A 14,929-nucleotide genomic window follows, 5' to 3' on the forward strand; every position below is an offset into this window, starting at 1 on the left:
AAACAACGAGACTCACCTGCATTGAGTCATTCCTGTCACAGAAGTCGTCGGTCGAGGCGCATTTAGCTGCACTTTTGTTTGTATTTACGAATTTTACAAGTCATTCGCCCGTTTGGCGTACTGTATTGGGTGTGGGAGGAGGATCTACAGTGCGCTCACCGAAAGTAGAAATGGGAGGGAAGCTTCCGGTTGCTATACCGCATTCGGGGACTGCAGGAATTTGTATCTTCAAGACTAATCACAATTTTGATCGAAATTTAATGTCATATTTGAAGCAAAAAGTCGTTACACATAATTTTAGTAACTTTATTGACAGCATAAGTATTTAAAAAAAATAGAGTTCCCCTGAACTTCAGAAAAAAAAGGAACCTGGAGTGAGACACAGCTCGCAACACTTAAGCGGATCAGATAATGAATGGACAGAAAGGTGGGAGAAGCAATTAAAAACTACATTTTTAAAAATTCTTAAATGCAAGTATGGCCATCAAAAAACGACCTTTACACACTTTCATATTGGTTACATATTGACTGGTCCCATGTGGGCTCATCGTGAAAAAGGTTTTTGTCAGGTTTGCCCATCAGTCAGTGCTCCTTGTGGTCTCCATCTTCCTCCAGTTTCCTGATCTCCATCTTGAGGTAGTTGATGTTCTCCCTGCTCGCCTTCAACTTGTCTTTCAGCTCGGTGATCTCCTGACTGGTTCTTTTCTTGGCCGCCTCCATTTTCTCCTTGGTCCTCTGGTCCAGCTCGCCAACTGAGCGGTGCCCAAATTACACACATTTAATTCATAAAAAAATATTAGTTTTGATAATTAACACAATATTTGAAGTTGGTATGGACATACACTCTGTCTCGTGCTTGTAAGCGCCCAGTGTGAGTTGTCTCGATGTGGTCAGGAGCTGCTGCATCATGGCAGTCGGATCTTGGAAGATCTGAGGAGAAGGGCTTCATTTAGTTCGGCCTTAGCCTTGTCTAATACAAAAAGCGCTTTGCCACCCTCCTGTGGCATCTAGAGGCAATTGCAAACCTTTGGGGCTGGCCGTCAAATTCCTTGGATTTTTCTACGAGACTCACCATTTCATCATAGAATTCCGACACGACCGTTTTCTTCGGCATGGCGCTGGAGTCGGACTGGAAGAGCTTCAACAGATGGTAAAGAGTCACCTAGAGAAGAAACTATTTTAGAATCCTCGCAGTGCACTTCTAAAAAATGTCTGTGTATTGTTTTGAGTTTTTGGCTCTCACAGATCTCTCATTGGGGTCAATGAAGACGATTTTGATGGTGATCTCAAACTCCCCCCAGCCGGTCTCTGTGATCTCGTAGGGGGGCTTGGTCACCACTGACAGGATGACAGTAAAAAAAAAGTCCCTCGTCTCAAATCAAGTCAAAACTGACCCAAAGGGCAATTCTAAACACGCCAACGAACCTCGAAGTGGGTTACCATAGCTCTCGTGCAGCTTGAATTGGATCTTCTTCACATAAGCTGACATATCCTATTGAAAAACAGCACAAAATGCTTCTTTATTAATTTTAAAAAAGGACAAATATCCGTGCAGTGAGTACTAGAATGTCGCCTTGCCTCATTTCTGTATGGTTTAACATAGACGGACCACTGATGAGTATGCCCATCTTCCTCTCGCTTCTTCCCAAAGTAGCGAGCGACGTTCCCAAACACGATCGGCTTCACAATAGTAACTCCCTGCACACAAGCGACACACAATACACAAACAGAAGTCCGTGTGGAATGAATGAGAACGAACGACGAGATCCTTCTGTTTACCTTAACACGCCCACCGGAATCTGGACCAAATTCGGTCATCTTTTTAAACATATTACACAGAGTGACGTTAAATTGACAGCCTGAAAAGACTTTAAAATGTTTTTGCTCTACGAAGGACTCGGTCATTGATTACGCGTGCCATTTATTCAGTTATTGTCAAAACAGTGAGTTGCTACCGGAAGTGCAAGCTGATTTTATGCCCGCGAGATACCCACGGACACAAGTTCCGTCTTTGAGACCGTCGTCGACATCACCTTGTTTTATTTCTATGATTTGTTCAGAAATAAGTCATAAATATTCGGATATCTTCAATTTTAATGCTGAACAAAAGAATAGTTTTTTGATGCGTTCATTCGGTTGTTCAGCGTGCCGCCCAAGTAGAATACTTGTATTACTGATACACCCACTCGACTTCCGGAAGTGCAATCTATGTATCAGTAAAAAGACAAAGGAGAATGATTTCGAAAACGAATAATACATATTATATATAATATACAACAATAATGATTAACTTATATATCTCAAACAGTACTGAGTTGATTTTAATTTTAAGTACCCATCTACTACAGGACGAAACGGAAATGTAATGGCCGCCTGCGAGGAAACATGTAAACAAAACAATTCCTCATATTGTACCATATTCTGAAATTTCAGTTTACACACGTAATCAGTATTCCACTTGTTAAATTCAACTATGAAAGACTAATAACGCTAGGAAAACGTTTTTTAAAAATGCAGTTACACTTTCAGACCAAACTAGCCAATTGAGAAGAAAAAAAACTGTAGTTTTACAAAAACAAAAAAGGCACAAAATCCAAATTAATTTTAAATTTTTATTGCTGGATCTTACCACAAATGCAGCCTCACAGGTCATTCATTGGAATGAAGTTAAAAATTGCTCCTGTAACTACTAAAAACAGTCATAGTGGTATCATGGGAGTTTGATCGGATCATATAGTGCTTTACAGTAATTACTTTCAATGTTTAAAAATACATTTATGCTATATTGCTTTGCAAATATTACATTCAACTGTCTACTCCACGATTCAAGTATGATTCATTACAAAAATAGACTAATAGCACCTGTCTGCTTCTCTTCTCCATCTTGTGTAAACCTGCAAACACTTACCTTGTGCACTGTTGGGGGTGAGGGGGGGGGGGGGGGGTAAAGAGGTCACATCAAGCTATCTGACCATGTATACACACACACACACCTCTATACAATATCAACATACACTGCAGAACTCTGAAAACACAAATGAGGATGCGCATCGGTGGAACAGGACTCCCCTTTTTTTAAAGCAAAAGTGATCAATCTTCGCTACTGTGTTTACAGTTAAAACACATGATCAGCATGTGAACATGAAACACTGCCAGGACAATACAATACAGACGAAGAGTATCCAGTACTTGAAATATTTGGTGACAATTTTTTTAAAAAAAAGAGCGTCAGCAGTGGTCCACCACCCCCCCAGATTACAACGTTTTGGGATGACATTCTGTGCAAGAATTGGAAAGCTCCGAGGATAACTTTAGGGGGCATGTGCGTGAATAAAAAAACATGCATGTTTGAATCAACAAAAATGAACTGGACAGTAAAACAAGCACATGGAAAAAACGACAACAAAAGGCGTCTAACAGTTGAACAATAACAGGGAGATCAAGTGGACAAACAGAAACGGGGAAGGGTTAACTGGCGGTGCCCTTTTTCCCCACTACTTTGTGTTACATTTCGAAAAAGTGTGACACTCATTCCGTTGACACCCAACATTTGGCTTTCAAGGCAAACAGCCACCGCCTATGGCGTAATATATGCAATACATCAAAACTTAAGCGGACTCGAGAGCAGCTTTGAGGCCATGGGCATTATTTCTAGGGAAAGTTATCCCCAAAAAATAAATCAAAAGAGGATTTGCAATGAACCTGGCGGTGACTCTTCAGTGCAATTACACACCAAATATATATATAAACACACCCCCCAACAACAACAAAATGATGCATAGTTTGTATCAGGCTTGAAAATGACGATGTCGACGCGGATTTACATTGTCGCCGTTACAACAAGAGTACATTCCATCTTACCTTGTCAATAAAGGCATCATCCATTCACTACTGGCTACAACAGAGTTTATATGATAAACACTTTTCAGTACATTTAACATAAATGAGCCACTTCCAACAGTGTGTACCTCAGTAAACATGTTTTATTACACCATCTAGTCTTAATCAAAAGCAGAGACATGTACAAACATTCTAAACATGGGAAGAAATGAGAATGAACGAATGGGGGGGGGGCTAAGGAGTGAGCGATGGAAAAAGGAAGTGGGGTGGGGGAAGACAGCAGACATGTATCCTATTATAAAAACTCCTCTCTCAACTGAGCGCACGCAAGGACGACGCGCGGGAAAACAAACCAAAGGATGTTAGCGCTATATTAAAAAGGAAAGGTGGACCATTTCATTGTTTGTCGAGAGAGACGAGACAGAGACAAAAACAATCACAAAAAATAAAACGCCATAAAAAAAAAAGGGGGGGGGCTGAGTGGGAAAGATTTTCCAATTACCATGAGTTGACGTTTGGGATAGCCTGACACACGAGAAGGGGGAAGGGGAGGGGAGGTGGCGGCGAAAGGGGGGTTGTCCTCCATCCAGTCTGCACACTAGATGAACAGACAAGAGGGAAGAATGGGCAGAGGAGATGGAAGGATGGCGGTGGAGGACGACGACGAAGAAGAGGCGGCATTGTGTCCACTCATGCAGGTGGTGGTGGCGGTGGTGGTGGCGAGGGGCTGAAGTCCGTCCTCCTTTTGTCCATCCGTCCATTGGTGTTAGTGAGCTGAAAGGTGTCAAAATGGAGGGTGGAGTTTGGTCTCGAGGCAGCGCAACGGTCAACACTCTCTCCCTTCACCATACACCTCCAACACGACACAAATTTGCGATGAACATTTTTTTTTTTTTTTTTTTTTAACGGACATGCACACGTGAGGCCAACAAAATCCAACTGACCGGGAATAGCTAATAAATGCAATAAAAATATATATTGGAGTAACCACTGTCCCCGAAAGGGTTAATAAATTAAAAAATAGAAATAAAAGCTTTGTAGGCCCACTGGAGTGTGCCGGGCGCAACCCCGACATGGCCGTCCAGTGGCTTACAACAGTATTTGGCCCCCCTTGAACCTATTTCAGGGTTCAAACAAGGTCAGCAAAGTGGAAATTTGGGGGGAATGAATCAACACCAAATGGGACACAATCGTAAAGCCGAATGAAATTCGGACGATATTTTGAAATGTTTTTACAGATAAAGAAAAAATGAAAAGGTGTTGATGATTGTGACCAAAGCTTGACACAATTCAAAAATGAGAGCACCCCCCAAAAGTAGTTTATCCTTAACTCCAGCGGCTTGGACTACACACCCCACCACCGTGCAATCAACCAGGGTAACTTTTACAACAAAAATAATAAATAAAATTGTAACTTGACAGACTTTTGTTGCCTTATGTTGCTCAGCCCTACATCACTCCTTGACTTCAGTATTATCAATGCGCCCCGTCAGGTTTCTAAATATTCCTTTCAAAATGGACACGCGCGCCCACACACAGAGGTCCCCCACATGGTCAGTCAGAACCTTGTCACATCCTGTTTCACAGCACTATCAAAACTCTTTCAAAAAGCTGAATCCAGACAATAGTCGGCGCCGTCCGTCCCTGTGACGCAACTGGCTCAAAATGAATGGTTGTCAATGACCAAAAGCACCCAGACTGCTTTTGAACCTTGCTTAAATGATTAAAAAATATATTTTTCTCCCCCCACAATTGTACACGTCAATGTCAAAGCGAACAGCGTCCGTGCTTGCGTCACAGGGAGGACATAGCAGAACAGCGCGGAAACAGTGGACACATGGCAACCCGAATGAACAAAGACGGCACTAAATTTGGTCAACAAACAAGAACCATTTTGGAGCGGTTCCTCTGTAACTCTGCGCCAGGGACGTCGATATGAATTCACTATTTATCCAACACACATCATTTAAAAAAAAAAAAAAAAACATTAAAAATATGTGCATGACTTTGTGTCCACTGGGAATCTCTCATCCAACAGATCAATGGTGCCAGTTCCAAGTACTTACTCTCCCGACTGAATGTCAAGAACCCAAACGGACGACACTTTGCGGCTCCTTGCTGAACTGAATTTTTTTGCTGTTGTGTTGTGTTGTGCAAGAGGTTCTCAGTGGACACAAAGCCGGACTTTTCAGGCAAAAGCGAGCTGGCAGAACCGAGATGAATGAATCAAGTTAACGCCACGCCGGGCAAGAATGTTCAGAGCACATGAAAGCGGCGTAACTTACTGACTACATTCTTTGGACAGTGATTTGGCTCCAGTTCGGCATCAAACAAAACAAAATTTCCAGAACCAACACGGGGGTATGAATATACATACGTTTTTACAAATACTGTTCGCCCCACCAGAAAATATAGATTTCAACATTACAGAACAAGACAATACTTTCACAAGACACAAATTGGTCAGGGTGAGCCAATCACGGAAATTTATGATAAAAACCAGGACATGTTTAATTTTGTACTGTCGGGTCTTTTTTTAACGGTTCACCACATTAGATGACAATCGCAGAGTAAATCAGACAGTATCAATGCAGATACCGTATTTTCACGACCAGACGGCGCACGGTGGTAAAAGTGAGGTAACATTGTATTAATAGATGCAGACATGGCGTATGCTAGCTTAAAAGATACAGTCGCACGCACGCTAGCTTATATTTTTAAAAATGCAGCGGGACCTAAACTGAGCTCTGCGGTACTTTATTGAAGTATTTCACAATGTCGTCACATTCTTATTTTTTTTTTTTAATCAATCCTCAAATCCATCAAAGGCCTAATCTTCGGTATTGGAAGTTCATAATCAAACGCGGCTGTGCGGCTCCCCAGAAATGATTGCGGCTTTTGCGAACGGCGCGAGCAGACACGCTGGCCCGAGCATCCACAATCATAACTCCCTCCCAGTCTGAGCAAAGCCGCATTCGCCATCGACGTCACCGCGGCCGTTTCTGTCCATTACCATGGCAACCAGGCGCAACAATATAGCCGACTTCACGTGCCACATTGTGCGTATCGCTAACGCCTTCTTCTCGACAGCGTGGATGACAAAAGTGAACGGCACCTCGTACATGTTGGCGATGTGTTCGTCAGCCATCTTTTTGTTGTACGTCAAAATATATTTGCCTCTCATCGCTTGCCGTAGCCCAACAGGTAAGTTTTTTACCCCGGATAGATAGATGGCACCATTTCACACGAGGCGACCCAGATTATTCGCCCCCCCCCCCCCCCCCCTGTCCATTTTGGAGCGAAGTGAAGACTTTGAAAGGCGCCTTGTGGTCGTGAAAATACGGTAATCACCTCGGAACGGAAGAATCGCATCATCACGAGCAGCATTCAGTTACTGTATGTTAATTTGACTCCCATTTGGCAGATGAGTGACTTCTAAAAAATTTTTTAAATATAAATGGGGGAACTTAAAAAAAAAATGAATAAAAATGAAACGCTGTCATCAGAACACAAACCGTAGCCCACTGACTTACAGCTGGGGAGGCGGTGATTGTATCATATACATTAAAAAAGCACATATGTAAATGAGGACAACTCAAAAGAGAAAACAACTATAGATCGTCACATATGAATTTAAAAAAAATGTAGCATGTCGCTTCGTTCCACAACACAACCACATTTGGCTGCTGGAGAAACTATTTGGTCAACTGGTATGATTGGCTGCTCCAAACGATCAATTTAGCCACTCAATATAATTTGCATGTATTGAATAAGCAGCCCGAAATGCCTGCAGACCAAAAAATAAGCCCCCTAAAAAAAACAATTGCATAGATGTCAAGATAATTCCCCTTTTTTTAAGCAAAAGCACATAAAAAAAATAATCTGACAATCGTCATATTGGCGCTTGGACACATCATGACACCCGTGTGACAACTGGCAAGCAAAAATGGATCCACTTGAAAACTTACCTTGCACTTACCCGCTAAAGTCAAAACGTCCTTCTTCGTTGTCCAATCAGGGTTATCAATAAAGTAATTCAATTTTTACAAGGGATATATACTGTACATATCTACAGTATATACTGTATATATATATTTTTTCCAGACAGCTATTGTTGCACCCACCTCATTTGTCCATTAACGGTGTCGATACTCCCTCTCCCGCTCCCTCTCGCGGTCTCGGTCGCGGTCCCTCTCGCGGTGGCGGTCCCGCTCGCGGCTGCGTTCGCGGTAGTAGTCTTCATGCCGCTCGCGACTGCGAGACTTGTGCCTTCTGCTCTTTTCCCTCGAGCGGCTGTGGTCGCGCTCTCTGGAACGCTCTCGCCTGCGTTGGCGGGGATAGCGACGAAAAGATTAAGCGCGAAATGAGACGCGGCGAGGTAGAAGTCGCATTCAAATTTGAGCTCGTTAAAAAACGGGATCTGGACCTGGTGGAGCCGTAACTTTTGGACTCGATTCCGTGGAGGCAGTCCTGAAGCGAGCTTATGAGGACCTTGCAGCGGTCATCCGCCGATACTTTGGACTGCTTAATCAGACTGATGGCGGTGACCAACGTCTCGATGGCGCTGCCATAGTCCGCTGGAGACGAGAGGGTGGCGGGGGGCGGGGGTGGTTAGGCCTGCCGTCAAAGCGACGCCCCGCTTCTTGCGTGCAATCACACTCACTACCTGCGCTGGCGTCGGACACGGCTCTGGAAATGGCGCTGGAGGAGATGGCTCGGTTTCTGTTCATGATCTCCTCGAATTCCGTCTCGCTCAGAGGGGTCCGGGATGACTCCATGTCACTGGGGAATTCACGTACGCAAAAAGATATTCAAGTCAGCGTTACCGGCGGAAACCGGCGCGTTTTTTTTTTTTTTTTTAACTCACCGGCCTCCGGGACCGTAGTCTCCTCTTTCATATGGTGGCGGGCGTCCATATGGATCGTTTGGTCCAGGGGGGCCCCTGCTGTCATTGGGGGGCATGTTATTGCCACCCGGCGGAGGGAAGAAGGCGGGATTGACATGGGGAGCAGGCGGCGGCCCGCCAGGAGGAGGACCCCCCAAATGAGGAGGCGGAGCCAGAGCTAAGGGGGGCCCGATGGGGCCAGGGGGACGCGGCGGGAAGGGTCCTGGAGGCGGAGGGCCTTGCTGGGGCGGAGGCGGTCCGGGAGGTGGACCGTAGCCGGGAGGCGGGGGCCCCGGAGGCAGGGGTCCTAATGGCGGCTGACCAAACTGACCAGGGAAGAGAACGGGGGGAGGCGGCCTGTCCCCACGGTTGGGAGGACCGAGGGGCAGGGGGAGGCCCTGGCCGGGAGGTGGTCCTGGTGGGCCGGGGGGACCGGGAGGGGGGCGTGGGGGTCCCTGGATCCCACCTAATTACAATATGGAGCAAAAAATAAATGTTAGGGGCCTTTCATAAGGCATATAGGTCTGCTGGTTAATAAGCTAAAAAAATAAAATAATAATGTGTCTACACTTCACGGTGGCAGTTCAAGCGGTCCACAGTCACGACTGCAAACTGTGCTTCGAAACAAATTCAGGCTTTGACGCACGGTTCGACTTTGAGGCCAGGTCAAAGGAGAGAAACGAGTCAAATGAAAGCGAGGCGTTTCACTTCACCTCTGTCACGCCAGCTCCCGGGATTGAAATTCAGATCCAGGTGTCCATCTTGGTGACGAATCAGATCGGGTCTCATCCCTGAGCCTAACGGGGAGGAGAAAGCAAACCAAATCAAAACCAATGCAAACTTTCCCCATTTTCCTTCATCGCTTTTTGTAGCCGTGCATTGCGAGGCGCCGGCCACTTTGGAGGCAGGCCGAGAAATCAGTTCCCTCCTACTGGATGCATGCAAGACACCAGGCAGAATTGGAAGTTTAAAAAAAAAAAAGAAATTGTGAGAATGGCAGCTGGGGAAGATGATTTATTTACAGGAGGCAAAGAGGTCAAAAAACAAACCAGATGGGGGGAGGGGGAGCCTTTGCACAGGAAGAGGGAAGCTGTAAATATTTCCCAGGAGAAACACACACAGTCACGAGCCTTTAAAGCTGCATGAGCACAATGCCGAACAGAAAATACAGATTTCATTTGATAATAAAAAGCCCTCCGGGCACCAAAGAAATGATCGCTCAAGCTTGACGCAACAAATTTTGTTCGTGTTGAAGAAACAATCAAAAAAGAAAAAAGAAAAAAATGAAGCAGCCTCCATCTCACTAACTGACCAGGGAAGTGAGGCGGTGGCCCGCCGGGCCCAACACCACCCGGGAAGCGGTCCCCTCCGGGGCCGCTGGGTGGTCCGGGAAACCTGCCTCGACTTCCTCTGCTGCCCATCGGAAACCCGGCGCGCCCTCCGCCCGGAGGCCCGGCTTTCCCTTCGCCCGACATCTGGCCCGACTGCGTACCTAAGTGAGGCAAAAGTACGTCGTCGTTTTTTTTTTAAAAAGTTGCACTGACCTTCTCTGTATGATGGCTGATGAATTGGACTTACTGTGCTTACTTTTACGGGACTGCATCTCAAATTGACTGAGAGACTGCTTGTTGCACGGCGCCACGATGGGATTCTGACCGTGCAACTCCCTCTTGGACAAAAGCTCCATCAGCTTGCGAGATGAGCCCTCCGAGCCCACACACACCAATGCAAACCTGGCGGGACAAACAAAAAGGTCGAGGCCATAAATCTTAAATCCGCAGTGTAACTCGTGACAATATTAACGCCGGGGACACTTACCCTTTGGATTGCCCGTTGGCTCTGTTTTCAAAGAACTTGATTTCCAACACATCTGTGATGCCTATTGAGCGAATCGCTTCCGTCAGGTCCTCATCTGTTGTCCACTGTGTGTAAAACAAAAAACAAAAAACAAAAAAAAACCCAGCCCGTGATTCAAATTAGGGCTTGAAGTGATGAACCAAAAACTTAAAAAAGAAATATTATTTCACTCACCCACGTGAGGTTCCCAATGTACAGGGCGATCCTTTTCCCAGAGTAGGTGTACACAACATTGGGCGGGGCGGCCTTGCCTCCGTCAGAGCCCCCCTGGGCGGGCAGCGAGTCCAAATAGTCACGATCCTCTGGCGCGTCGCCATTATTAGCCGACGGGGAGATCACATCGTCGTACAGGTCGATCTGCTCGTGAACGGGGTAGTCGGCTTCCTGAAAGAGTAGAAGTATTCTGGTTCGGTCGCGGTGCGGAAGTTGCACATTCTTTGAGTGCTTGTGTGTTTTAAATAAACTGTTGATGAGTCTAAATAGTTGTCGATATGTCCCGTGATTGACTGCGTGTGTGAGCTGCCTTTCACAAAAGGCCTCACTGAGGTTAAACGGTATAGAAAATAGACAGATGTCCATTTTTTGGGGGTCATTGATGGCCTGTCCTCAAGACAAGTTTCTCCTATGGGAGACCAAATCAAATTCAAATTCAACTGTGCTACTTAGGCTTTATTTTCTATTCGCAGCGCTTGGTGCTATTACTGTTTTCTGTGTTGTCTACTAGCTTATGATTTGATTGTTGTTGGATGAATTATTTTTGCTCTATGTACAGCGCTTTGTACACAGCGGTGGTTGTTTTCAAGCGCTCGATAAAGGCAGTTGAGTTGCGAATTTATATGCACAATGCCATGCACAAATGAATAATTACTGCAAGACTGAAAATTGTAACGCTAACAACACCTTAAAGAGATGTGTATCCTAACAAACAAAGTATTTTGAGCCGTGTTTGAAGAATATTAATGCAGAATTGTGTTTGATGAATATTAATGCGGAATTTCCGCATCAAATCGAACACGCACACGCACGCATACACAAAAGCCTGACTTTTGAAAATACACTGATGTAAAATACACATCAATAGTTACTGTTGTGTAATCAACGCACAATGCGCAAAAAAAAACCTAACGGGTTGCCTTTAGTCGTTGTTTTAGTGGAGCAACATCAAGCTACGCGGCTAATAAAAGCGATTTTGTTTGGCTTTGTTCGCCTACCATTGGCGGCCATACTCGGGCCGCAAAACTACAACATCAATGAAAAAACGGAGACAGATTGCTTGATTGGAAAAGTATCCAGGAGAACGAAATAAAAGCGCATTGATCGTTAAGTCTCGAACGAAGCAGAATTCCATAAATGTAAATGATTGCTACTCGAAACCGATGACTTGGGGAGTTAACACCACTGCGAATGACGGCCTTGTGCGCGAGAGGAAAATGGCAGAGCCAAAAAAAAAAAAAAAAACAAAAAAACAGCAAGACATTTCTCCTTCGCGATAGGCGGGGTGGACGGGAAATAAACACGAGGATCGCTTGGTAGTGCAAAAAGGGTGTAGATTGCGATAAAATACCTGGCTGAACTCCTCCTCGACGTCGGCGTAGATATCGATGTGATCCACACCGTCCGCCATTTTCCTCTGACGCCTCGCTCCACAGAGCAGGCACCAACAATGTGGGCGGAAAAACAGCGCTCCCTTTGGCCAGTATAGGAATTGCAACGCACAATCGCTAACACTGGTCAGCATCAACAAAACAAACATGAATTATGTAAATATGATTTAGAGTGGTTTTTCGCACTATAGACAGTGGTTCCATTCATTTCGAACTATAGGCTCCATTTTTCCGCTATGCGCTATCTGCTATTGTTTGTTTTTGGCCATTTTGCTCATCTACTAGCTAGTTAGCACGAGCGACTACCACTTAGCATAAAGAGATTCTTGGTCTCGTTATAATCACACTGGCTAACGAAAAAAAGTGGAACGAAAAAAGACGTGGACAGCCGTGGACATTGCGTATTAAATCATGGCGGAAGTGACGCAACAGCGCACAGTGCGGCACCGGCTTCCCGCCGTAGCGCAATCAGAGCCACCTGGGAAGTCGCAGGGTAAGTCGCATTTTATTGACGATCCGGATTCATTTCTAATTTAATGACAATATTTCACTTTGTTTTTTCTTTTTCTACGGTGCGGTGTATTTAATTAGTTCCCTGATTTGTTCCGAGTCCACCTTGCTTTTTGTATCGTTATTTAAGTTTTGTCGAGTGGAAGTTTTTACCCATTGAGTTAATAGTGGTTTTCCGTTGCGCAGTTATTTCTGAGACCGGCTTCCCATGCGACTTCACCTATTCTTCCTGCCATACTCTTACAGGTAATGTTTGTTTCCTTTTGGTTTTACTGTATATAGTTGTTCGTGTCGTTTTTCATTTGGCTGTTTGTGTGACTGGCGTGTGCCCGCAGTTCGTCGCGGCCGCCATGATTGTACATAGTGCAGCCGGTCTGCTGCATGTGATGCGTTCAGTGGCATCACGTAAATGACAGCGTCTGTGCCTTTTTTCCTTTTTCGGTAAATAGTGAATATACGATCCATGTTGTGTATTTTGTTTTGTTGTGCATTATGTCTTATGGATGATGTTTTGTGAGGCAGAGCCACCAGGGAAGTCGCAGGTTATTTCTGAGACTGGCTTCCCATGTGACTTCAACTATTCTTCCTGCCATACTGTGTTACAGTAATAAAAAGAGAGAAAAAGCCACATCCCAGTGTCTGGTTTTATTGAGGCGGCAGCGACGTGGAGCTCGAGACCATCACAGTTGTGACCCCCGTCACACATGCACCCACGACCAGGGGGCGGGGGGAACAAAACGCCGCAGAGCGCCCGTGACCCGGACGGCAAATGGAGGAGTTTGTCCACAAGGTCAGCGCTACGCCTTAAAAAAAAACACTTCTCGCAGGTGCCGTCGGTCCCCCTCTCAAGGTGTGGGACAGCCGGTGGCGCGTCATCCCTCACGACGTGCTCCCCCCAATTGGCTGAAGGACAACGACTTCCTGCTGCACGGTCACGGGCCGCCTATGGCTTCGTTCCAGGCCTGCTTCAGGAGCATCTTCTGGATCCACACCGAGACGGGCAACATCTGGACCCACCTGCTAGGTGGCGCACGCGCTTGAATTTTGCTTCTTGTGATGCTTCTGTGACTTGCTTAAAAATGGTGTTGGTGTCCATCGCTCCCTAGGCTGCCTATTTTTCCTCTGCCTGGGCTTGATGTACATGTTCCGACCCCTGCCATCTCGTTACCTCTGCGTCCCGCGTCCTAGATGCATAATTTTCCCGCGGGACGCAGTTCCGAATAATGTGTGTTTTTGCGACGCAAGGAAATTTCTCAGTCAAATCAAAAAAACTACGGCAGGCCTGAGGATTTCACGGTAACGATCGTTACCGGTAGCGTGTCGTTTCCGTGGCGTCATTTTGACGGTACCGAAAAATGATTTCCCATTAAAGTCACCGCACACGAGTTGACTCTACTCGATCGAATCTGTCCTGCGTGATCAACGCGATTTCACTGTGCTTGTATGTGTGTTTGTGGTGTGTGCGTCTCTTCGAAATTACTTTCGTTTTGTTTTCAGTGTTGGTGGGGGGGTAACAGATAACGTTATGTGCGCATGCGGGTTGCTATTTTAGTCCGCAAACTGAGGAATTGCGCGGATGACAGTTTGAGATGGCGGTGGAAAAAACACTTAAAGGTCTACTAATTACGACATTTAAGAAATGGGAATGCCAGTCTGATTTTTCGTATGAATCGTCCGAAGGGCGTATCACTAAACTAACCTGTGACATATGCACAGAACACGAGAGCAAGATACGACGAGAGGCACGACGACGAGGCAAGTTGGTCATTGGATCCATAGGCTAATTGTTATGAAAAATATTCTGAAACAGTCTTGGTTATTCTAGAATTTACTGGTTGGAGCATGGTAACTTTAGGAATAAAACATTTGTCACAAGGTGTAGTAATGCTAATGTTAACTGTCAGTAGAACTAACGATGTGTGGTAGATTATTTTGTCAAATTGATAGATTACACATGCATCGTTTTGGGAAGAGGATGTCAAGCCACATCAATACTTACCTGTATTGATGATGACCAGTAAATTAATCTTTGCAGTGTGAGACTGGAAAAAGTACTCTGATTTTGTGGTATGTTGTATTCTTGATGCCATATGAGTACAACATATTTTGATCCATTTATTTTGTTGAATAAACCTGGAGTACACAGCTGCTGATGTTCATTGTTAATCTTGTATGCTTGAATTATTAAAATTTTTGCAGCATTTGTTGATAAGAAATAAACCTATTATCAATG

The 14,929-nt window shown here is 45.1% G+C and overlaps 2 protein-coding genes and 1 long non-coding RNA gene across 7 annotated transcripts; 1 reads left to right on the forward strand and 2 right to left on the reverse strand.

The window, feature by feature from the left end:
• Nucleotides 1–292: 292 nt before the first annotated feature.
• yeats4 (YEATS domain containing 4) lies at nt 293–2,458 on the reverse strand. 3 transcript variants are annotated; one of them, XM_086102721.1, is made up of 7 exons: nt 1,780–2,458; nt 1,579–1,698; nt 1,441–1,492; nt 1,244–1,338; nt 1,073–1,162; nt 843–930; nt 293–752 (listed from the first exon to the last, which is right to left on the reverse strand). In XM_086102721.1, exons 1-7 carry the CDS (start codon nt 1,903–1,905, stop codon nt 583–585), a joined length of 741 nt encoding a protein of 246 aa, XP_085958847.1. In that variant the 5' UTR covers nt 1,906–2,458; the 3' UTR covers nt 293–582. The 3 variants fall into 3 exon arrangements, with proteins under 3 accessions (XP_085958847.1, XP_085958846.1, XP_085958845.1); XM_086102720.1 differs by having other exon boundaries at nt 1,426–1,492; XM_086102719.1 differs by having other exon boundaries at nt 1,426–1,492; nt 1,579–2,458.
• Nucleotides 2,459–2,598: 140 nt separating this feature from the next.
• On the reverse strand, nt 2,599–12,249 carry cpsf6 (cleavage and polyadenylation specific factor 6). Of its 2 annotated transcripts, none has more exons than XM_086102718.1 (11): nt 12,147–12,249; nt 10,757–10,966; nt 10,544–10,647; nt 10,313–10,458; nt 10,038–10,217; nt 9,439–9,522; nt 8,708–9,191; nt 8,507–8,622; nt 8,267–8,417; nt 7,965–8,163; nt 2,599–4,614 (listed from the first exon to the last, which is right to left on the reverse strand). In XM_086102718.1, exons 1-10 carry the CDS (start codon nt 12,204–12,206, stop codon nt 7,977–7,979), a joined length of 1,722 nt encoding a protein of 573 aa, XP_085958844.1. In that variant the 5' UTR covers nt 12,207–12,249; the 3' UTR covers nt 2,599–4,614; nt 7,965–7,976. The 2 variants fall into 2 exon arrangements, with proteins under 2 accessions (XP_085958844.1, XP_085958843.1); XM_086102717.1 differs by having other exon boundaries at nt 10,304–10,458.
• Nucleotides 12,250–12,289: 40 nt separating this feature from the next.
• LOC147186140 (uncharacterized) lies at nt 12,290–14,923 on the forward strand. 2 transcript variants are annotated; one of them, XR_015099137.1, is made up of 4 exons: nt 12,290–12,679; nt 12,883–12,942; nt 13,302–13,720; nt 14,413–14,923. It is a non-coding gene; the product is annotated as an uncharacterized LOC147186140 (long non-coding RNA). The 2 variants fall into 2 exon arrangements; XR_015099136.1 differs by having other exon boundaries at nt 13,302–14,923.
• The last annotated feature ends 6 nt before the right edge of the window (nt 14,924–14,929 follow it).

Source organism: Hippocampus guttulatus, chromosome 22 (assembly GCF_054856545.1).
Source record: "Hippocampus guttulatus isolate MCC_2025c chromosome 22, RoL_Hgut_1.0, whole genome shotgun sequence".
Lineage (NCBI taxonomy): Eukaryota > Metazoa > Chordata > Actinopteri > Syngnathiformes > Syngnathidae > Hippocampus > Hippocampus guttulatus.

What these genes read in the sequence shown, in the direction of transcription:
- cpsf6 (XM_086102717.1), bottom strand. Translation starts at nt 12,206, where the DNA reads ATGGCGGACGGTGTGGATCACATCGATATCTACGCCGACGTCGAGGAG. An exon ending in CGGGAGCTGGCGTGACAGAG is followed by an intron (nt 9,192 to 9,438) that starts GTGAAGTGAAAC and finishes TATTGTAATTAG; the next exon opens with GTGGGATCCAGGGACCCCCA. An exon ending in GACTACGGTCCCGGAGGCCG is followed by an intron (nt 8,623 to 8,707) that starts GTGAGTTAAAAA and finishes TGAATTCCCCAG; the next exon opens with TGACATGGAGTCATCCCGGA.
- yeats4 (XM_086102719.1), bottom strand. Translation starts at nt 1,905, where the DNA reads ATGACCGAGTCCTTCGTAGAGCAAAAACATTTTAAAGTCTTTTCAGGC. An exon ending in CTATGGTAACCCACTTCGAG is followed by an intron (nt 1,339 to 1,425) that starts GTTCGTTGGCGT and finishes TCATCCTGTCAG; the next exon opens with TGGTGACCAAGCCCCCCTAC. An exon ending in CGGAATTCTATGATGAAATG is followed by an intron (nt 931 to 1,072) that starts GTGAGTCTCGTA and finishes CCTTCTCCTCAG; the next exon opens with ATCTTCCAAGATCCGACTGC.